General features: G+C 39.5%; 1 protein-coding gene across 1 annotated transcript in view; it reads right to left on the bottom strand.

Annotated features, from left to right (window-relative positions):
• Positions 1-22,847, bottom strand: part of WDFY4 (WDFY family member 4) — a 392,110-nt gene that overhangs the window by 28,678 nt on the left and 340,585 nt on the right. The window contains exons 52-55 of the mRNA XM_036734864.1: positions 18,978-19,131; positions 12,961-13,052; positions 8,739-8,951; positions 1,354-1,498 (exon numbers count right to left, since the gene is read on the bottom strand). Coding sequence (XP_036590759.1) covers positions 1,354-1,498; positions 8,739-8,951; positions 12,961-13,052; positions 18,978-19,131 — 604 coding nt within the window. The remainder of the gene's footprint in view (positions 1-1,353; positions 1,499-8,738; positions 8,952-12,960; positions 13,053-18,977; positions 19,132-22,847) is intronic.

Here is a 22,847-nt window from a genome sequence, read left to right as displayed (position 1 = left end):
GGATCTTTCTCTAGCCGAAAGCACTTAAGCGATCAGCCTTCTCTGAGCTGTTTGTGTCTCCTAAGTACATCAGGTAGCATCAGAAAGAAGAAAAAAAATTCTAGGATAAATTAATATAGCACCATATGCTATAATTCCTGCCAACAAAGTGGGCTACAATTCAATTACTATAGTCATTAGGGATGGCTACAGCATTGCTGGTGGCTATTTTGAGAGACCACTGGCAAGAAGACAACATCCATAGGATGCTTTGTTAGCGATAACTACGATATATCAAGTTGGAGTTGAGAGATAGAAAGGGAATTGTTATTATCATTACCTCAGGGATCCATCCATGTTTTCATCAATATGGGTATTTCCTTCACTGATGCACTAACTATTCATGCCATAAAATAATAGTCTTTCTGAGTCGCTATGGCTGAAAAGTCATCATTACTTGGAGGTCGTTATTTTGGTGACAAGTCTCTCCAAATTTATTCAGGTTGGTTCTTTCTTAATAGACTCACAGTCCATTCCTGAGCCATTTTCATTTTTTTAAAGAGTCCTTTGGAGCAGAATCTAGTCTTTATATAGTTTTTAACATCATGCAGAGACATGGACAAAATTCTGTACAAATGATCTAAGCAAATTACACTATGAGGACTTACATGGGGCTGCTCCTGCTCCCAAAATGGAGTCAGTAAACTTGGGTAGCCCAGTGCTCCAACACAAATCCCCCACCATGTGCTGGCTTTATGCAGCCACTAGTATTTGTTCTGCAGCATAAGTAAACACCCTGCCTCATCGTGTAGACTATGCCAAAGGGCATATTTGCTAGAGAGGGCCACAACAATGGGTGGTGGAAATCTAGCTTGTTAGACCTCTGGATTTTCCTGTCTGTTTTAATCTATTAACAAAAGACATTTCAAAGGGGTAGGTAGATGTGTGTGTGTGTGTGTGTGTGTGTGTGTGTGTGTGTGTGTGTGTTGAACTTGAGTGCCCATGTGTGGACATGCATATGCATGTCTGTAGGAGATGACAAACAATGCAAATTGCTTCCAGCAGTTCAGAATGGACTCAGAGTGGGGATTTGGGATGCTGCCAGGCCATGGGCTTTTCCCAAGATTCCCATTAAGATCGAAGAAATATAACATCATAGAGGTTCAATACTTGAATTCTTGGTACATTCCCAAGGGCTCAAATTCAGAAGCCTGCCAGCTAATGCAAATTCATGGGTCTGGACTTGGTCCAATGACATATTACACCTTAGGTAGGCTTGGAAGTAGAGGTCCAGCTCCCCACAGCAAGATATTAAAGGAGACATAGCCTGTAAAAACTAAAACCAAAACAAACAAACAAAACCCAAAAATGTACCTTTGACTGTAACGAGGGAGGGCTTCAGACTCTGCAGGGTACAGAAAAATGGTGGTGGGCAGCCAGCTGGACCAGTAGAAAGAGATATTTCTTTTCCTGATGGTTTTCCCTGGGCAGTCCTGGCTGGGTGTGGTTTGGTAAAGAGCTAGGATGCAAAACAAACAAAGAAACAAAATTCACAAAAGATAATTCAACAAAAGAGATATGGAAATGAATTTCAGAACAATTAAAGCATAATTGTGTGTGTGTGTGTGTGTGTGTGTGTGTGTGTGTGTGTGTTTGGTTTCCCATGATTCCGGAAAAGAAATTATTATGGTTTTGTTTTCTCTTGGATGAATTGGAGGTGGTAAAAAGATGGTACATGATAGATAGTAATATGAACATAGTCCCCCCCCAAAATTGGTATTTAATCTTTTTTTGGTGGAATGGACTTGAAGACTGATGCAGCTTTCCTATGAAATGCAGGTCTATCTGGGATCTTACTAGAACATAATAGGTTTTTAATATTTGCTGAACTGAATTGAAAAGTAGAAAAGGTCTGTACCTCTCCTTAGAAATGTACATTTAAAGAAACCCTGGTATCCATGGCAGCTTATGCAATGGTGGTCTCAAATAAAAGAATCTAAGAGTTGTAAGGAATATTAGAAGTTATCTATTTCAATTTTACCTAATATAGAAATCCAGTCTGAAATGTCTTTGATAAGTGGTCATTCTGCCTCTGCTTGGACACTTCCAACAATAAGGAGCTCACTACCTAATGAAACAGCTCATTCCATTTTAAATAGCTCTAATACTAAGGAAGTACTTCCTTATATAAAACTAACCATCCACCTCACTTTAATTTCCTCCACAAGCTCTCATTCTTCTATTTTGAGTCAAGCAAAACAAATTTATATTGGATGCAAAAGGGGGTATAGAGACCTTACTTGGGTGTGGATAGGACAAGAACAATGCAAGACAAATCTTATTTTGTTTCTGTCTTCTCAACTAAGAAAAATGATGTCCAGTCCTAGAAGGATAGAACCAAAACAACTAAAAGGGAATTCTTCCTTAAATAAACATGAGGAGACAGGAAAAAAAACCTTTTGTGTGTTGAAGTTTCCATACCTGGACCATATACCAGGGTGTTTTAAGAACTAGCAAATGTGATTGATTAGCAAGCCACCATCAGCAATCTCTGAAAAATCATGGAAAATGGGAAAAGCACAAAAGGAAATAACTTAGAAAATGTGGTCCAGATCTTTTAAAAAAAGAGTTAAGAAGGAGAATTCTTTAAACTACAAGCTGGTCAACATAACTTCATTTCTTGGGGGAATGAAGGAATTCTAAACACATTATTAAAGGGAAGGTTTGCGAGTACTTAGAAAGAAAGAGTGATCAACAGAAGCCAGCATGGGGTCATCAAGAAATGGTCAACAGGTCACATTTCCTTTTTCTTCTTAAAAGTTGGTAAGATTTACCATGTTGGTATATCAATGGAATGCTATAGATTTAGCACATATGGATTTTTAGTAGAGTTGACAAAGTCTTATAATATCTTTGTGGATAAAATAGATAGATGTGAGCTTGGTATTAGCACAATTAGGTGGATTAGATATGTGTAGTGAGTAAGAGTGAAGATTTAAGGATGACACCAAGGTTGCATGCATGCGTGACAGGAAAGTGGCAGTATCTTTGACAGTAATAGAACATTTCTGAAGCAAGGCAAGTTTTGGAGTAAAGGTAATGAGTTCTGCTTTGGACATGTGAGTTTAAGGTTCCTACAGGAGGTGTAGGTCTGTAGCTCAGGAGAGAGACTAGCTGAATATACAAGTTGAAGAATTACCTGTGTAGAGAAGATTATTGAACTAATAGAAGTTGATGGGATCAACAAGTGAGACAGTATAGAGGAAGAAGAGAAGATGGCCAATGATGGATTTTTGGAGGAGATTTCCGTCTTTCTAGGTTCAAAAAATCAACTTCAAAAGCACAGGACGGGGTACGTGTGGCCATTCATTCTTTGTGTAAAAAATGCATAGGTGGTTTAGTGGATTGTAAGCTCATTCTGAGTGAGCAATATTCAGTAAAACAAGAACAATGCAATTATAGGCCATGCTAATTTAAGAAGACAAATGTTGTGGGTCTTACTGAACTCTGCTCTGGACCAGACAGGAGTCTATGGAGGTTAGGACAACCAGGAGGGTGAGGGGACTTGAAACCATGACATGTTAGGATTGGCTGAAGGAACTTGGAATATTTCACCTGAAGAAGAGAAATTAAGACTGTTTTCTTTTCAATCCCAGATGGAGAGCAGTCCCCCAAAGGGAGAATTTTGGGGAAACAGAGAACTCGCTTTCGTGAGAGGACTTTGCAGAGAACTTACAGGACCACTTGTTGGGGACACTGTAGAAAAGATTCTGCTTCAGGTAGAAATGAACTAGATCACCTGGAAGGTTCCTTCTAACTCTAAGTCTCTTTGCTCCTAGGCTTCTTTTTCCCTTTCCAGAGTGAGGGTTCTTTAAATGTTTGATAATAGTAATAATGATGAGCCACCTATGTCTTGTCTTCTCCCAGGAAAACATCCTCAATTAATAAGGTTTTGTTATTTTTCCTTATCTATAATGATTTCAAGCCCTATCTCCATTTTGATTCACTTTGGTTTATCAATATCCCTCTTAGATGTGGTGCTCAGACTTATAGAAGTCATGCAGCTTAAGACAGCTTCATTGATTGATTTATTGGTTTATCTATTTATCATTTATTTATTTATTCATTTCGACAGCTTTATTTGGCATTCAAGTAAAAACCTTTACATCAGCTCTCCCCAACTCATGTGAAAAAAAGTCTTAGGGATTTTAACTGACCAACAACTCAATATAAGTTTAGTACAAGAAAAATCCACAAATTCTGAGAAAAGATTTATTCCGTTGGTGGGGTCAACATGTGACCTTGGTTTGCCTGCTGAGAATCAATATCTTTCTTCATTTGCCTCAGTCAATTCTGTTCTCTGCACTCCCTTTCACTACAGAAGAATTTTATGCAATCTGAGACTATATATAATATTTTAATAGTATTTATTCCCAATGAGCCAAAGACCAGATTGGGGAAAAGTCAGGAATGGTCTTTAATGGTCTTCCCATACTAGATTGTCTTTGGCTTCTATTGGGTAATTGTTCTCAATGCCAAATTTTGTAGAAAAGGGCAAAGAAGTCTAAAAGTGAGACCACCCAACTTGAATGATCTCATCCTAATTTCAAACACTGTCTTCCAGAGAAAAGCTGTACTGGATGTAAGAAAGGCTCAATCAATATGTTTCCTTCCCAGAGTATTACTCAGCTTTGTCTTCTTTATTTTCCTTTCCCTAGCTTGTCCCAGTTAACAGCTTAAACTATTCACTATTCTCTACCTTTGAATTCCTTTCCACTTTGTACTCTCACAATTCTTGCTTTGTGAAATCCTAACTCTGGACTGCCCCCAATATCCCACCTTTTTCACTTCTTACTTATGTTCTAGAAAAAGTTGTATTATTATGCTGACTGGATCCATTACCAATTTCATGTTCCTCAACTGGGTCTTCACTGTAGCAAAGGCAATTCTCTTATTTCTCTTTAACTGAATTTCTATCACATTTTCCTCAGCAGCTTTTCCAAACTTCTCAAGTCTTCCATAGCACACCAACTGATTCTTTCACTCCCTTCAATAGAAGACCTCACCTCATGCTCTCCTGAGAAAATTGAGGTCATTAAACATGAACTTCCTCTAACAGTAAATATACTGTTCTAAATCTTAACGACTTTTGACATCATTACCTATCCCTTCTTTGCTTTAGTCTCCAGTGAAGAGATAAACCTTCTCTTCCCTATGACCAACCCTTCTAGTTATGCCCTTGATCCTATTCCATCTCTTTGAAAAGGTGTCTCCATAGTCATTCTCTCCTTTCTAATTTTCATTCTTTCCTTATCTCCTAACTCCTCCTATAAACATGACCAAGTTTTCCCATCCTTAAAAAATCTTTCATTTGATTCTTCAAACTCTGGCTGTATATCTTTCTTTTCTTTCACAGTCAAACTCATAGAAATAACCATCTTCACCCATTGCCTCCACTTCCTTTTCTCGCACTCTCTTCTCACATTTGCATTCTGACACAACTAAACTGCCCCCACCTCCAAGATTACTTTTTCATCCCTAAACCCAATTGCTTTTTCTTGGTCCTCATCCTACTTGACCTGTCTGTAGCATTAGACACTGTTTACCAACCCCTCCCCCCCAATTCATACTCCTTTCTCTCTCCTTTCCCCTACTCTCTCCTTTCTAGTTTTTGTGACATTGCACTCTCTTAGCTCTCTTCCTTCCTCTGATGAACCTTGGAGTTCATTAATTATGCATAGGTGTATTAGGTATATCTAGGGTTCCAACCTTTTCAATAATGATCTCTTTTAATCCCTTTTAACAATGATGGTGATAACAGTAACTAACACTTATACAGTGATCACTAAATGCCAGGCACTATGTTAAGTGCTTTATAAGTATTGTCTCTTTTGGTCCTCATGACAACCCTAGAAAGTAGGTGCTCTTATTGTGCTCATTTTATAGATGAAAAACACCAAGGCGATGCATGCATAACCTATATCAGATTTCTTGCCTTCTCAATGAGGGGGAAAGGATCAAGGTGGGGAGAGAATTTGGAACTCAAAATTTAAAACAACAAAAGTTGAAAATCGTTTTTAGATGCAATTGGGAAAATATAAAAAAGAAACTAAGGTGAACAGAGGTTAAGTGACTTGCTCAGGGTCACACAGCTAAGAAGCTTTTGAGACCGGATTTGAACTCAGGTCTTCCTGACTCCAGACCCAGCACTCTATCCTATGCTACTTCTTCTCTTCTACTGTCTTTCTTGGAGATCTCTTCAGTTCCCATGAATTCAACTTTCATCTCTAGGTGCGTGAATCCAAGCTCTAATAATCCATTCCTAGTCCCAGGCTCCAATCTCACATCAATAATGACTAAATGGACATTTCAAAATGGATATTGCCTTCCATCTAAAGCTTAATATATCCAAAACAGAACTCGTTATTTTTCCTCAGAGAAATCAAATCAACTCCTCCTTCTAATTCATTACACTATTTCTGTTGGGGGTACCACCATCCAAGCATGCAAGTTTACAGTCCTGGAGTTATCTGTACTTCTTCCCTGTCCCTCATCTCCCATAGCCAATCAGTTGACAAGTCTTGTTAGTAACATCTCATATGTGTGTGAATGTATGTATATGTACATACAATGCACATCATATATAGGCATGTGTGTATTTATATATACACACATGTATATATGTATTTGTGTGCATATGATATGATGTAAATAATACAATATAAATAATAGAATTAATATAATATAATATAATATAATATAATATAATATAATATAATATAATATAATATAATATAATAATTTATCTTCCCTTCTTTTCACTCATTTAATTACCACTGTAGGTCCTTAACATCCCTTGTCTAGACTGCCACAACAGTCTCCTAAGTGACCTACTCATGTACCTCTGTAACTTACAATCTAATCTTCACAGAGATGTCAACTAGATATTTCTAAAACAGAGGTCTGACCATATCTCCACATATAGGAAAATTACTGCGTTTAATATTGAAAATGTTTCCTGATCTGATGCCATCCTATACATTCCAATCAAAGTGGCCAACCTGCTGATAATGATCCATGGTATCCCAGCTCTTGTCTCCCAGTGTTTGCTCAGAATGCTCCCCATTCCTGGAACACTCCTTCCCCTTGTCTCTTTCCCTTCCAATTCAAAGCTTCTCTTCAATTTCAGGTCAAGTGATTCTGCTTATGTGAGGCATACCCATATCTTCCTATTTGCTAGTGCCTACAAATTGTACTTACTTTTTCATACACACACACACACACACACACACACATATGAATATATATTTTTCATATTATGTACGAATATAGACATATATATGTTTCATGTATACATACTTTTTCACATATATACAAAAAAGTAAGTACACACACATGTACACACACATATATATATGTAGGTAGGTAGATATATTCTATTTACTTATGTGTATACATGTTATTTTCCCCAAGTTGAATGTAAGATGCTTGGAGGGCAAGGCGTATTTCATTTTTGTCTTTGTTTTCCCAGTGCCTACCACAATGCCTACCACAATCCCATGTAATAGGCTCTTGTTGTTTATTCTTCATTCTCAAAGAGGACCAATGACATCAGTGTTGAATGAGTGAATGAATGAATGAACAGAAACCCAGTCTACTGCCAGGCCTTTACTCAAAGCCTTTCCAGTGGTAAGGGCTACCAGAACCTGGCTTCTACTGGCATAGCTTTTGAGAAGTGCTGTGATGTTCATGCTACAACCTTGGAGTTTCCTCTATCCTTCATCTCCCATAGACAATCAGTTGCCAAGGCTTGTTAATTCCACAACATTTCTGGAATCTGCCTCCTTTTCTTCACCACTTGACCACTGCCCTTGAGGAGAATACTAGTAGAAGACAACCAACACAATATCCAAATGGCTAGTCTTTAATACAGCTTAGTTCCCAGTCAATAAAAATAGTAGTAATAATGATTTAGTATTATTTTTAAAGGAATTATTTCTTTCTACTCAGAGTAGAACTGAAATATTTCATGTGAATCCTTTCAAATGTTTTTAAAAATCATTATGACCTTGGATTTTGTTTAGCACACAAAATCTGCTTATATTGCTGCTTATATTGCCTCTAAATTATCCCCATTTGATTCTATAACTCTCCAAATGCATAGACTAAGAGATCACAGAAGTTTCCCCATTAAACTTCTACCCAAAAGGATTTGCAAGAAGCATTTATCAATAGAATCCATGCAGTTTCTCTCTAGGCTTATCTTTCAAACTAATATGGCTTACCTGATTTCTTCTGCATTCTGGAGATTCTGTTTATGGATGACTGTATTCAGGAACATAAAATTTTTGAGGTGGATCTATGTCTAGGGTATATAAGTAGGACTGGACTGAATAAATGTTTATTTATGTTATGTATAGATTAGATCACATAAAAGAATAAATATACCCTTCCTTGGTGTGAAGAGGCATGAAAGAAATGGAATCACCTGAATACCTGAAACTTCATCAGAAGATCCAGAAGGCTGTATTGAGATATACTATCTTGTTCCTACTTTTTCTGACATTTGTGGCCACCAGTGGTTAAAAGTCAAGATTGACAGAAAAAATAAAAGAAGATTCCAGACTCCAATGTCTTCTCCTCTGCTCAGGTCACAGTATTCCGTTATCCATTTTTCTTAACCTCTGAGGAAATCTCATGCCAAGTCCTTGATTACAAATGTGCTCAAATAAGAAAGCAAAATAAAACACAAACTATACCTGTTTAGGTATCTGCCCAAAGTTGCTGACAAACCCCAAGATGGTACTCTTAATGAGGGGATCAGTGATGTTATGAAGGTCCATCTTGTCTCCATAGAAGTATGGGTGGAAGGTATTAATGGCCTCTACTGCAGCGGGTCCATGTTGCTTATACCCAAAAATCAAGTCTATCCAGTGATGCAGGTTGGCACTAACAAAGTCACTTTCCAGAGCCTGAAATCAAGATTTAGGATAATAATGAACAGAATGCAGATCTAGTTGTCTTCCCAGGATTCCCTGGTGTGTTTGTAAGATCCTGGGATTGTTGATCTGGAGATAGAAGGGACCTCAAGAGGCAACCTGCTCTAAACTCCTCCATTTGCAGATGAAGCCAGAAGAGGTTAGGTAATTGTTCCAAAGACTTAACTTTCCATTTTCATTACAAACATATCATGTGTGACACAGTTCAGGGGAGAGAGACAGGGCTTGTATTCAAATCCAGCTCTACTATTTGTGTGACCATGGAAAAGTCTGGTCTGACATTTTTTCATCTTAAAATGAAGGGTTGGACTTGACTATCTGTAAAGTCTCTCCTAGTTCTAATTCTATCATCCCATGATCTTACACATTGGAGCGTATCTGCTTTGGTCACTCAGATTACATACATATACCACAGAATACTGATGAGGGATTGCATCTCTGTCCAGGATGGGAGCCAAATAGACTAACATATTAATTACCCATGCAATTCTCCAATTACCGGCATCCAGCAAAAGCCAGCACACATGTGGCTGCCCTCATCCCCCCTTATACTTCATCTACTTTTAAAATAATCATTACAGTCAGGGCAAGAATGTGCTTGCATAAGGGAGGCTTGGGCCTCTGACCTCGGCAAAAAAAATGGTGGCTACAAGAAGAGGTAAGGAGCAGCCCAAAGGGAAATGATCCCAGGTTCATGGGAGTCACTGAGAGGCCTTCACCAGACATGACAGGGAGGTAGCCTTCAAGCCATGACCCATTTCCACATCCATAGGGGCATCTAATGTTGGACAACATGGATTAGTCTTAATGTCATGAGGTTCTTTAACTGAGCCACACATGGGAATCTGGGGAGAGCTGCTTGGGATTCTTTTGGCATGTCCTTTGCTTCTGTTCCATTTTCAAGAGAAAGAAAGCCACAGGGAGCCCATCAGACTCTCATTTGTAAATCACACCTCACTTAGAAAGCTTGCATTAAAGAAGCTCATGCATTTGCCTCCTCTTGTCTCACTTTACTCTGCTGGAGACAGTGTTGATGTTCACAATGAAAAGTCCCGGGCTTTTGGTTTTAGATTCTGAAGGGTGGTTTAGGGGGTTGGAATCAGTTGATTGTTTCCAAGCAAAGGGGTATCTTCTCGAGGCCCTTATGCTTTGATGATGGGACTGAGAAGGAGGGTAGGGGGATGTCAATCGATCAATAAACATTTATTAAGCACCTATGATGTGTTAAGCAGCCAGGTGGCCCAGTGGATGGAGTGTGGGACTGGAATCAGGATGATTTGAGTTGGAATCCTGCTTGACACATTTACTAGCTGTGTGACCCTTGGCAAGTTACTTCACCTTTCTGAGATCTAATTTCTTCATCTATAAATTGAGGGTAATAACAGTGCCTCCTTCACAGAGTCACTGTGAGCATCAAATGACATTTATTTATGTCCTTAGAATAAGCTTCTTATGCATAGGGATTATTTTACTCATTGTCTTTTTACCCCGGGTGCCTCCACAGCGCCTGGAAATAATAACAGCCAGCATTTATACAATGCTTTTAGGTTTTCAAAACAGTTTACATGTGTAAACATGTCATTCAATCCTCACAACAACTCTGGAAAAGAGGGGCTCTTATCATTCCCAATTTATAGATGAAGAAGGTGGTGCTTAGAAGGTGGGATTCTATGAGGTAGAGGTGAGGAAGGTGTACATTCCAGGCAGGGGCCTCAGCTAATGCAAAGGCTAAGAGGGTAGATGGAGTTTTGTGTGTGAGGAACACAAAGAAGGCTAGTTTAGGTTCAGAGAGGTGACTTGGCCAAGGTCACAGAATTAGTAGGTGTCAAAGACAAAACTTAGAGCCAAGTCTTCCAAGGCCAGCTCTCTAACAACTAGACACTGTTTGTTACCTCTATGAATAGAAGTATGTTGTATTTTTAATAATTCTCATATATAAAATGTGCCAAATTTTTTTTTTACATAGTGAAGGTATACAAATGTCAGAAATTAAGTCTCTTGGACAGATTTCCAAGATATCATAAGGCCCGTATCTTCATGCGTACATGAGAACATCTCCCACTGCTAACATTTAGCCTCCTCTGCTATGGAAGAGTGGCACAGTGGATACAACACTGGAGCTGGAGGCAGGAAGATTCATCTTCCTGAGTTCAAATCTGGCCTTAGACACTTAATAGCTTTGTGACCCTGCTCAAGTCACTTAACTCTGTTTGCCTCGGCTTCCTCACCTGTAAAATGAGTTAGAGAAGGAAATGGAAAATCACTCTAGTATCTTTGCCAAGGAAACCCCAAATGGGGTCAGGAAGAGTAGGACACAATACAAAACAGTAGGACAACAGCAATGAGCCATGGAACAACAAACATTTCCAATAGTGTGGAGGTAGGATTCTAACGTGGGTTAGTCAGTCAGTCAAGCAGCATTAATTAAACGCTTCTTGTGGGTGCTGAAATAGTCTCAACAAATGGGCCAAATGAAAATTATTTAGAACTGGTCACACTGACATCTAATCATATTCCTAAAATAACTGTTGTGGGCAATAGAGATGATGGAGGTATGGAAATCAGCATCTTCACTTTCTTCCATTTCATTTAAAAGGTGCCCATTTGGGGAACAGCATCATTTGTGTGACTCAGAGAATCCCCTCCACTCCCTAGTCTTGCCAAGACCAGATAGGAATGAGGCACAAGATATGTTGATGGAAGGGGAGAATCTAAGGAAATGATGGTAGCATGGGCAGGAATAATGTGAATATAGAGCCCTCAAAAGGTCATCTAGTCATCTAAGTCATTTAAAAAGTCAGAAGAAGCTAGGGCCCAGGGAGGTTAGATAATGTGCCAAAGGTCATAAAAGTTTTAACATCAGCTAGAACAACCTAGTCCTCCCCCTCCAAAGTCAGAGCTATTTCTACTGTATTATGCTGCCTAAGCATTTCCATGGATCAGTAAGGTGATGCCATTGCGGGGCGGGGCGGGGGGGTGGGGTGGGGTCTGACTACCTAGAGATAAGGAGGAGGAAACTGAAGACTTACTTTTATTCCACATTTTTCCTTGTGCTCACCCTGCCAAGAGATACAATGCTACCTATTTCAGGCCTGAAACCAGTTGGCTTACAGGCACTGGGATAATGGTTTAGCTCACAGGGCAGATTCATAAAGCCCAGCCCAGCTGGTCCAAGTACTCATGTCCAAAGGTGTAATTACTGTACAAGGTTAGACAAGCAGCAAATGTTCCATGCTGCTTGTCTGTTGTCCCCAATCCAGGAAGCTAAAGGGATTGGCCCTAAACCCAGTCTAATAAATAGGCAGCCTAGTATGTGACTTGATGTTCGAAAATGTCACGTAGAACCATGTACCAAAGACTTGGGCAATGAAAAGGCAGGGCTTTCCTGCTATAATTACCTTCTATTCTAAGAAGAGAGAAGCACTCATGCCAACAGCAAGTGCTAGGCCTTGCAACTTCAAGGCGTTTATAGCAATAGACGTATCCCAGGGCTACCCAGGGATCTGTCATCCTTACCAGCTCCTAGAGAAGATGATTGGACTCCTTTTTGGTTTCCAGTAATTTCCCAGGTGCCCCTTTCTATAGCAGGATCACCAAGAAGGGAAACTGAACCTGAGGGGCTTGTTTTTTCCCCTGCTATATAGTCTACACTCTCACAAAAAAAGCATTATAAGGCTGGCTTGGCATTTTCAGGCTCTAGCCTAATAGACTTTGTTTGGTCATTTTAAAAAGTACCAGCTTTCTTTCCCCTCCTTGAGCCCATAGGGTCTATTCCTCTCCATCTCTAGGACATATAAGAGCCTATAAGATGTATTATTTTTTAATCTATTTTATTTGGAAGCCTCTTTGAGCAATCGGGTTGAAGTTTGATTTTGATAGGGAAAAAAACCTAGCTTCAATGACTATGTGGCTTCGGTACTAAATAAAACAATGCAGATGGGAAGATAGGGGATGGAAAAATTGCTTTCAAGTGGATACTCACCTGCCTGTGTAGGCTGATGAATTTCTGCGGGTCTCCTTCAGCCCACGGCGGGAGAAGGACATCATCTAGGATAGTTCCATCCTGCATGGAGCCTGCAAAAGTTTAAAGGCAGGAATAACTTAGTTAAAATCTTCATTAATTTGAGTATTAGGGATATTGAAAAAAGAACTCTACTGTTCTCTGTAGTTTCATTCATTCATCAAACATCTAAGAGGAGCCCAATGAGAGGAAGGTTGGTATAGGGTCTTGAGAGCTGGTTTTCAAGCCACGTAAGATCTGTCTTCAAGTCCCAATTCTACCACAAACTGGCTCTGATACCCTGGGCAAGTCACATAACCTCTCAGTAGGGTAGGAAGTATTCCAAAGCTATAAGCTGTAGAGAAAGTAATAACCTGCATTATTAGAGGGTGTTTCCTCCCTGCCTCACCCCCTACCCCAAGAGCTCCTTATATCAATGAACTCTGATCAATGCAATGGTTAAATATGACCTCGAAGGACGGGAGATCAAGAATGCTGCCCATCTCCTGACAGAAAGGCGAGGTACTAAATAGGCAGACTAAGAAATGAATTTCTGGATATGGCCGATGTGCTTGACTGTGGATACTTTCACAAAGTTTCTGATTTTGATTTTGCTTTCTTAATATATGTGGAGGGTAGGGTGAGAGGGACAAAAATAAATGCTTGTTAATTTTAAAATGTTTAATTAAAAAAAGAAATCACAGTTCTAGGTCATATCTCTATCCTCTGTGTAGCACTCTTTAGAGTTGCATAAGATTGTTATCCACAGCCATTGCAATTAAACTTCCATTATACAGATGATTGGGTAGCACATTGGATAGAACACTGGACTTGGAGTCAGGAAGTTTCAAAGTCTATCTCAGACATTTGCTAGTTGGGTGACCCTGGCATATCACTTAACTTCTGTCTTGGTTTCCCCATCTGCAAAATGAATAATAATAATAATACCTATTTCCTAGGGTTGCTACAGGGATCAAATGAGATAAAAACTATACATATACATACACCCATGTATACATATACACATATATGCACACACATGCACAGCACTTTAAAACAACAGTAACTTCCACCAAAGTCCTCCTCCAATGCCTCATGGTGATATGTAGGTGATGCTGAACTCTCAAAGGTCGAAGAATTAAACATGGATCCTAGAAAACTTCTTAAAAAGCCTGGCAACAGAGCTCATTACTAACGAAGAGGGTTAGCTACTTGGTGAGAAGGGATGAAATGTGTTCTTTTTTCTGCCAACAAAAGCCATGAATTTTGAGAGATGTGGATGAAGCCTGAGGGTTTAACACTATATACCGAGGACATAAACTGGTTTCCATGTGGAAGATGGGCCCAAAAGAGGACAAGGATAATGGCATGATGATGATAGCTATTACCAATGAAAACAATACAAATATTAGCTCACAAATATGTAGACTTTAAAGGTCTACAAAATGACATCTATATGTTAAATATACAATGCATACACATATCCTATATAAGTTTATAAAATCTCTTTTGATCCTCCCAACAGCCCTGTAAGATAGGCTCCATCATTATCATCATTATCCCTATTTTACAGATAACTTCTGGTTGCTCATTCCTTTTAAGGTTACATTTATTGTCTGTTCTTTAAAGCTTTGAAAATGAGTATATATTAAAAATAAATTAAAGACATAATTATAACAGGAACAATAAAGGCAGTCTTTGGAATGCATAACTCCTTTCATCTCCCAGGATCCCAAAGCACTTTACAAGTGTGACAAGTTTATTAGTAATTTTCTACTGAGATTAAAATTGGTGGCTCTTCAATGGTTCCATGATAATACAGTAGGATGAGTCAGGTAGAAAGTCGAAGAAAGCATAATGGATTTTTTTCGGGGTAGAATGCTGGACTTGGATTCAAGAGCCCTAGCTTGAATTCCACCTTCTACGGTTATTAAATGTATAAGCACAAGCACTTAACCTCTGACCCTCAGTTTCCCCATTTGTAAAATGAAGATAATATTTTCACTATAAATATCCCAGGGTTGTTATAAGGAAAGCCCACTGTCCATCCTTAAGTGCAAGAGTGAGTTATTAGTTATTTTTCAATGAACCTTTTTTAAGCACCCGTTCTACATGTGCCAAGTGCTGGAGATACAAAGACAGAAAATGAAACTGTCTTTGCCTTCAAAGAGATCCCACTCTATTTTGCTGATACAACATATACACAAATAAGCATGAATTATGTACCAAGTAATAGAAAGCAATTTCAAGATGGGGGTACAAGGAAAGCCTTGTAAAGGAGGCGGCACCTGAGTGATGCTTTGGAGGAAGCTGGGAATTCTATGAGGTAAAGGTGATGGAGGACACACAATCCATACACGAGAAGAGGGGAAGGCATGGGGACAAGAATGGAAGGTCATATGGGAGAAGCTAGTGGGCCAGTTTGACGATAATGGAGAATGGAAGCTTGAACAGTAAGATGGAAAGAGTCAATGAGAAATAAACTGTGGAAGCCTTTGGATACCAGACAAAAGGGTGGCTTTGGTGCTATATTAGTCAACTCTTTCATGCCTTAAAGTAGGAGGCTGTATCCTTAAGATTCTAAGACTTCTTAAAAGCCACTATCCTCTCTACCTAACTGCCAATTAATCCTGTTGCTCGAATCTGATTTCCTGGGCTTGAGGGTAGTCTGAGGGTATAAATAATTCAAATAGTGAAGGCTTGCTCAGTAAGATGTTTCTTTTAATAAGGGAGACTAAGACTCTTGTTAAGGCAAATAAAAGTACTACAGCCCAGATCAGGGCTTCCCTTTCTGCTCCTACTCTAGTCTGTCTGAACTTCCTTTGATTGCTTCTCATAGCGAGGAATGGAACGGTGGAAATAGCACTGGATTTGGAGTCAGAGAGCCTGGGTTCAAATCCTACCTCCACCAAGGTTAGGGCAAGGGGTAACAGGGACAAGGTCACCTGAGTGACCTTGGCAAGTCATTGACTTTTTTTGGCCTCAGTTTTTTAGTCTGTAAAATGAAGAATTTGGACTACCTTATCTCCCAAGACCCTCACTCTAATTCTATGATGCCATGGCTTTAAGGTTCCTTCCATCTAGAAATCTTATGATACTATCCTACTATTTTTTGGTGCCAATTTTAAGTAGATTTTTTTTCTCCAGGACGAGCATTTCATTTCTACTTGTTTACAGTACTGATAAAAGTTCACTGTTGTTCATTTCTCTCCCTCTGTACACATTCAAGTCTTTAGAATGTCCAGATTTGCACAGTAGCTGAAATGTTACTTTTTTTGAGGCAACTGGGGTTGAGTGACTTGTCCAGGGTCACACAGCTAGTAAGTATCTAAGACTGGATTTAAACTCCTGTCCTCTTTACTTCAGAGCCAGTGATCTATCCATTGCACCACCTAGCTGCCCCTTTAAATGTTACTTTTAAACTGCTACTGCCTTGGCTACAAATTAGAATTCTTCACTTTTTGGAAAACGTAATGGAATGCTCTTTCTTTGGATGCATGTTTAGTCAACCTCTTCAATGGTAGTTCTGAAAGATGGGGTTATTTCACTCCCTGGTAACCTCCTAGGCATGCCTCCTGGCTTGCCCCCTGCATTCTGGTTCAGCTTAGTAATGACGGGGTTGAAGACCTTCTCCCATCTTTCTGCTGATGCTCAAATTCTCCCTTCTCAGCAGTTCTTATCCAACTGATTATATCATTACATTTGTCAAGGATCTCCTTTGTGTCTTCATGAACAATTTTGCCTCAGAGTTTCTCATCTTCTATGGCAATCTTCATCTTGAAAGCAAGGGAATTCTTGGAAGACACCTTGCCTCTCTGCTTCTCATCTTTAGCCGTATATTTCTCAGCCTCTTGGACCATACGGTCAATGTCACCTTTGCTCAGATAACCTTTGTCATTGGTGATGGTGATCTCCTTGCCTGCTCTTATTCATAGCAGAAATATTGAGGATAACACTTGCATAAATATCATATGTTACTTCAGTCTGAAGGACACTTGGAGAAGAAGTAGGGATTCATCAGAGTTCCAACATGAAAAACCAGTTGTTATCCCTTGTCACTGCTCTCTCACCTTCATAATCCTGAATAAGCACACCAGGCTGGTTGTCAGAGTAGGGGGTAGGTGTCTGTGTCTGCTTGATGGGGATGGTGGTATTGCATTTAATTGGAACAGTCATAGCTCCACCAGCAGTTTCAATTCCAGGGGAAAGAGGAGTGATGTCCAGCAGCAAGAAGTCCTGTACATTCTCAGATTTGTCTCCAGACAAGGTAGTAGCCTGGACAGCTTCATCGTAGGCAACAGCCTCATCAGGACTGAGGCTATTGTGAAGCTCCAAACCATTGATGAAGTCCTGAAGAAGCTTCTGGATTTGGGGGATCCAAGTGGAACCACCCACCAAGATGATGTCATGACTCTGTAATTTATCTAGTTCGGCCTTTCTTAGGGCCTTTTCCATGCGGTCCAATGTGCCACTGAAAATGTCAGCATTCAACTCTTTAAAATGGGCACAGGTGAGAGAAGTATAAGAGTCCATACCTTGATAGAGGGAGTCAATCTCAATACTGGCCTGGGAACTGGAAAAAAAGTGTGCTCTTTGCCCATTCAGAAGTGGTGCACAGATGGTGGACAGCCCTCTTGCTCTCACTGATTCCTTCACCTGAACTCAGCAATGAAGTGGTTGACTATGCAGTTGTCAAAATCCTTCCCATCCAAGTGGATGTACCCAGCTGTGGACTTGACTTAAAAGATTCAACCTTGAATGATAAGAATGGAGCCATCAAAAGTATCACCTCCAAGGTCACAAGTCAACCCATTTCTCTCAGCATCAACCTTTTAGTCCAAGCCATAAGCAATAGCAACAGCAGTTGGCTCACCGATGATTCAGAGCACCCTGAGACCAGGGATGGTTCCAGCATCTTTGATGGCCTGTTGCTGGGAATCACCAAAGTAGGCTAGTACTGTGATGATGGCATTTATAACAGTCTTTCCAAGGTGAGCTTCAGCGATTTCTTTCATCTTGGTCAAGACCATAGAAGATATTTCTCTGGATAGAAATTTTTGGTCTCCTCTTCATATTCCACTTGGACCTTAAGCCTGCCTGAATCATTCACGACCATGAAAGGTCAATGCTTCATGTCTGACTGTACAACCGCATCATCAAACATGTGACCAATCAGTTTGCATCAAAGACTGTGTTGGTGGAGTTCACTGCAATTTGATTCTCTATAACATCACTGATTAAACATTGAGTAAGTGAAGGTGACAGAGCTTGGGGTGAGTCTATTTCCTTGGTCATTAGCAGTGATCTCCACTTCCCCACATTGGAAGACTCCCACATAGGAATAAGTGATCTCAAGATTGATGCCAACTGCAGGTCCCTTCAATGTAGTTGCTGGGGCATTGGTGGTCAGAGCTGACCTCTGTGGAGCAAGAAGGGCTGCTGTTGTACCAAATAGCACTGTGCTACTATTAAAAAGTGTACCATGTCAGAAGGTAAGTGATCTGTGTAACAACTCACTGCTATAAGCAGGGGGGCATGTACAAAATGGTGGTGGCATAAAGCTTCTGGAAATGGGGGGGGAGGGGAGGGGCTGACATCAGAGGAAGTTGATGCTTTTAGAGATGATCTTTTCCCAGGTAGAGAGTTAGGATAAAGATTCTAGGAATTTACCCCTGATGCTCAAAAAAGATGTGCAGGTAAAACAGCTGAGAAAGTCCAACTGATGCTCTTTTCACCAAAGGACCATCAGTAAAACTTGGGACCCAAAGACGTTGAAACCATAGACAACTAGAGGGAAATGACTTTTTATATTTATGCTGCCACCTAGTGTTAGCTTAGTCCAAACCACAGTCTCTTTTTGCGGGGAGGTGAGGGGAGATCGACTTGCTATTCACTCACTGGGAAGAGACTTGAAAGTTAATAACAATTTCCATAGATTAGTGCCATAGAAAATGGAAGAGCCCACTCTCTCTGTTTCCCACTGACTTCTGCCAACTCACCAAATTCAACATCATTGCAGTTGGTTAAAAATTCGGGCAAGTAGAAGAATTCTGGGATCAGTTCCCTGACATCACTCATGTTCTCACTGGACGCTGACTCCCATGTGTTTTTCACGCTGTGGAACATCCTGTCAGCCACGTCAAAGCTTCCGCCCTACAAACAGGAAAAAAATATAGAACAGAGTGTGGTTCGTTTGGAATCTCAAGATGCTTCATGGCCATGCAGAGTTTTATACCCAATATCCTCTCAATGCAGGAGGCAGTTAATAGATGGTAATAATAAATCTTTTATTAAAAAAAAACCAACAATTTGAGAATGGATATTGGAAGAGGAGAAATGACCCATGGCCATAAGATGATTAACCTTGTTTCTTTAGGTGGAAGATCAGATATAATGGAAAGAACTCTAGATTTGGAGTCAGAGGACCTGGGACCAAATCTAGTCTTGGCTAAATTCAACTTGTATGACCGTGCTCAAGTCACTTTACCTTTCTGATGCCTCAGTTTCCTCACTTGAAAAATGAGGCAGTTTTCATGATCTCTAAGCTTCCTTGGAGCTCTAAATCTAGAATTATGCTCGCCAAGCAGATTAAACCAATTAAAATGCATATCAACAATATAGAATGAAATCCTTCCAATAATCTTTGGTGCATAAAAGTGGGCTTTTATCCAAAGTAGAGACTGAAATTTGCTTCTTAAGCGAATTCCTCAAATACTTGGATCTCTGCATTCTAGGGTATGGTTGCTAACTAGGTGAGGGCTCAGTCTAGCTGAATGAAAAAAAAAGTACGTTAAAAATAGTAGGTGCAGCTAGGTGGCACAGTGAGTAGAGCACCAGCCCCAAAGTCAGGAGGACCTGAGCTCAAATGTGGCCTCAGACACTTGACACACTTACTAGCTGTGTGACCTTGGGCAAGTCACTTAACCCCTATTGCCCTGCCTTCCCCCCTCAAAAACAAAACAAAAACAAACAAACAAAAATAGTAGTTTCAGATGCCTGTTGGTGTAACTAAATCCTAGTGTCTAATGAAGTTTGAAAACATAGGGATGACCAAAGATATTCTTTTAGATTCCTTAGAGTCCGTATGGTTTTGTTCAAACTAGTGATGGTTTTTTTTGTTTGTTTCTTGTTTTTTTTTTCTTTTTAAACATGGCTCCATTCCCTGACAGACTTTAGGGTCAGGAGTTATTTAAGAAAAATCAATCTGTCATGACTCTAACAAACCATTGAGGAAATTCCTCCAATTGAGGGACAAAATGATGAGACCCCCTCAATGCCAATTTCATCATCTAATTTCTGCAGATAATAGAGGCTTCTCTTTTGTTCCTCAAATGTACTCCTGCTCTCAGCTATGACTGCACATTTGCCATGGTTCTTAAGAGCCCTGCTGACCAGTAATGAGAAGTTTCCTTTTGCTTTATGGTTTCCTGGACTGATGGGGATCACGTGGGGCCAAACTGACTCAACAGCGGCAACTCAGGTTTTTATAAGGAAACAAAGAATGTGGCATTTGGAAAGCACTTGTATTTGAGTTCCAGCTCTCTCACTGACAGCCTACGTGACCCTCTGGGCCTCAGCTTTCCTCATCTGCAAAATGAGGTTTTAAACTCAATGGCCTCTGAAGTTTTGTCCAACTCTAAATCATTGGTCTTATGATCCCAAGATCAGTCTATGAGAAATGCCACTGGCTGCTTGGTGGTGCCATAGTACACAGAGCACTGGGACTGGAGTCAGGAAGACCTGAATTCAAATTCAGCCCCAGGCACTTTCTAGATCTATGACCCTGGGCAAGTCACTTAACCTCTGTCTGACTCATTTTTCTCAACTCAAAAATGGGGATAATAACAGCCCCTACTTCACAGGGTTGTTGTGAGGGTCAGATGAGATAATATTTGGAAGATGTTTAACATGGTACCTGGCACATAGTTGTATTGTTCAGTTGTTTCATTCATGTCTGACTCTTCATGATCCCATTTAGGGTTTTCTTGGCAAAGATACTGGAGCGGTTTGCCATTTCCTCCTCCAGCTCATTTTAAAGATAAGGAACTGAGGCAAACAGGGTTAAGTGACTTGCCCAGAGTCACACAGCTAGTAAGTCAGTAAGGCACTATAAAAATACTTACTGACTCCCTTTCCCCAACAGGGCTATCTTCAAATAAAAAGACACTACTGAGAAGGGAAAACAGGTTTTCAGTTTAACGGATCATATTTTTTCTTCTTTTTCAACTTGAGACCATAGTGAGATTCCTGAGTCTCTCTTACAGTAAAAGGGTCACAGGGAGACCTGATGAAGTCAATGAGCCATCTTCACCAAGTCTAGTTTAGAGAGACACTGTTTTCCCAAGGTCATCTTGTTTTTGATTGTCATCAGGTGAGGGCCCTTTGGAGCCCAATTCAAATTGAAATTAAAACAAAATAAAGGGAACTATAAAGAAATCAAAAGCTAACAAGTATCTCATTGAAGTATATTAAGGGGGTTTGTAGATTTAATCTGCACAATGCGGATGGTGCCCGCCAGTGATTGACGCTTTTTCATCTTTTTTTTGTTGCAGTTTTTATGAGCGCTGATGGTAATCTCCTGAGAAACAATATGATTTGGTAATAAAAAGATTACCTGTATTAAATAAAAATAATATATACATAGAAAATGCTGTTAGTGCTACAAATCTAGTTAAAGATATTACCACAAAGAAAAATGTTATTTTTTTCACAGCTGTCTAATGTATTTTAGCAAAAGTAATATCTTTAAAACTTAAACCTTTATTATTTATAAAGGAAGCAATAACTGATTTTCCTATTTCCTATATTAATAAATTTATTTGCATATATTTGTATCAAAATTAATGGATTTTCTCACTTCTGGAATGCAAAAAGAAAAGAAAAACAACCTTGGAAGAAAAACCTGGCAATCTAAAGGCATTTAGTATTATATACTCCCTGGGCTTGTGGGTTCAACAAAACTCTGGTGGTTACACAGGGTATGCCCCTGCTAGTTCCTTTCCCTTTGTAATGCAATTAGGATAAAGCAGGGGGCCTGGTGAAATTATTTTTGAAGAAATTACTTTTTATATCTACGGATATAGATGGCATGCAAAGCAATGCAGCATAATGTGATGATAAAATGGAAATGTCTTACCCAATCAAAGGTAGGAAAGACTGAACATGGTCCAACTTAGGAAGCAAGGGTTGAAATCAAGCTCTCCTAATTATTATTAATTTTACCTTAATTATTATTAATTTGACTCCTCTGGGCCTCATTTTCCTCATGTGTAAAATGAAATGGTTGATTTCTCTCTCAGGTCCCTTCCTACTTTGAAACCCAAGATCTTATAGTTTCCTGAATATTCATAGATTGCAGAAACCTCCCTCTACTTAGGAGAAGCTCATAGATTTAAGAAAATTAAGCCTCCCCATATAAACTCCTAATCTCTTGAAGAATAAAACTTGGGTCCAAGTCTTGCAGCATTAAATCTTCCATTTCTCTTCTGCCTCTTAGCTCTCTAAACTTATGTTTGTGGGCCAGCATCAACTTGGAAATGATAACAATAAATTAAAAAAAAATACTGTCTGGGTTTGTTTCCTATTTATTCAAATTGACTGGTCTGGATCAACATTCAAATTTTATGTGTTCTTTAGCCAAATATTAAACTGTTCCTGAGATTACTCACTGAGAAAGAAATAAAAGCCAGAATTAAAGAAAATAATTCCTAATTTAACCCACAGGAAGTTCAGAGAGCACAAGTCAGTGCACTTATGTATGTGGAGACACGGACAACTAGAGAAAAGCAAATCTATCATTCCTTCCTAGAGAGCTTGGCCAAATCTATCCCCTCTCTAGGCAAACATATTTTAGCAAGTATCTTTATCAG

The sequence above is a fragment of the Trichosurus vulpecula genome, chromosome 8 (assembly GCF_011100635.1).
Source record: "Trichosurus vulpecula isolate mTriVul1 chromosome 8, mTriVul1.pri, whole genome shotgun sequence".
Classification (NCBI taxonomy): Eukaryota; Metazoa; Chordata; class Mammalia; order Diprotodontia; family Phalangeridae; genus Trichosurus; species Trichosurus vulpecula.
Note: the sequence above shows the minus strand (reverse complement) of the source record. Positions and strands in the feature narration are given on the sequence as shown.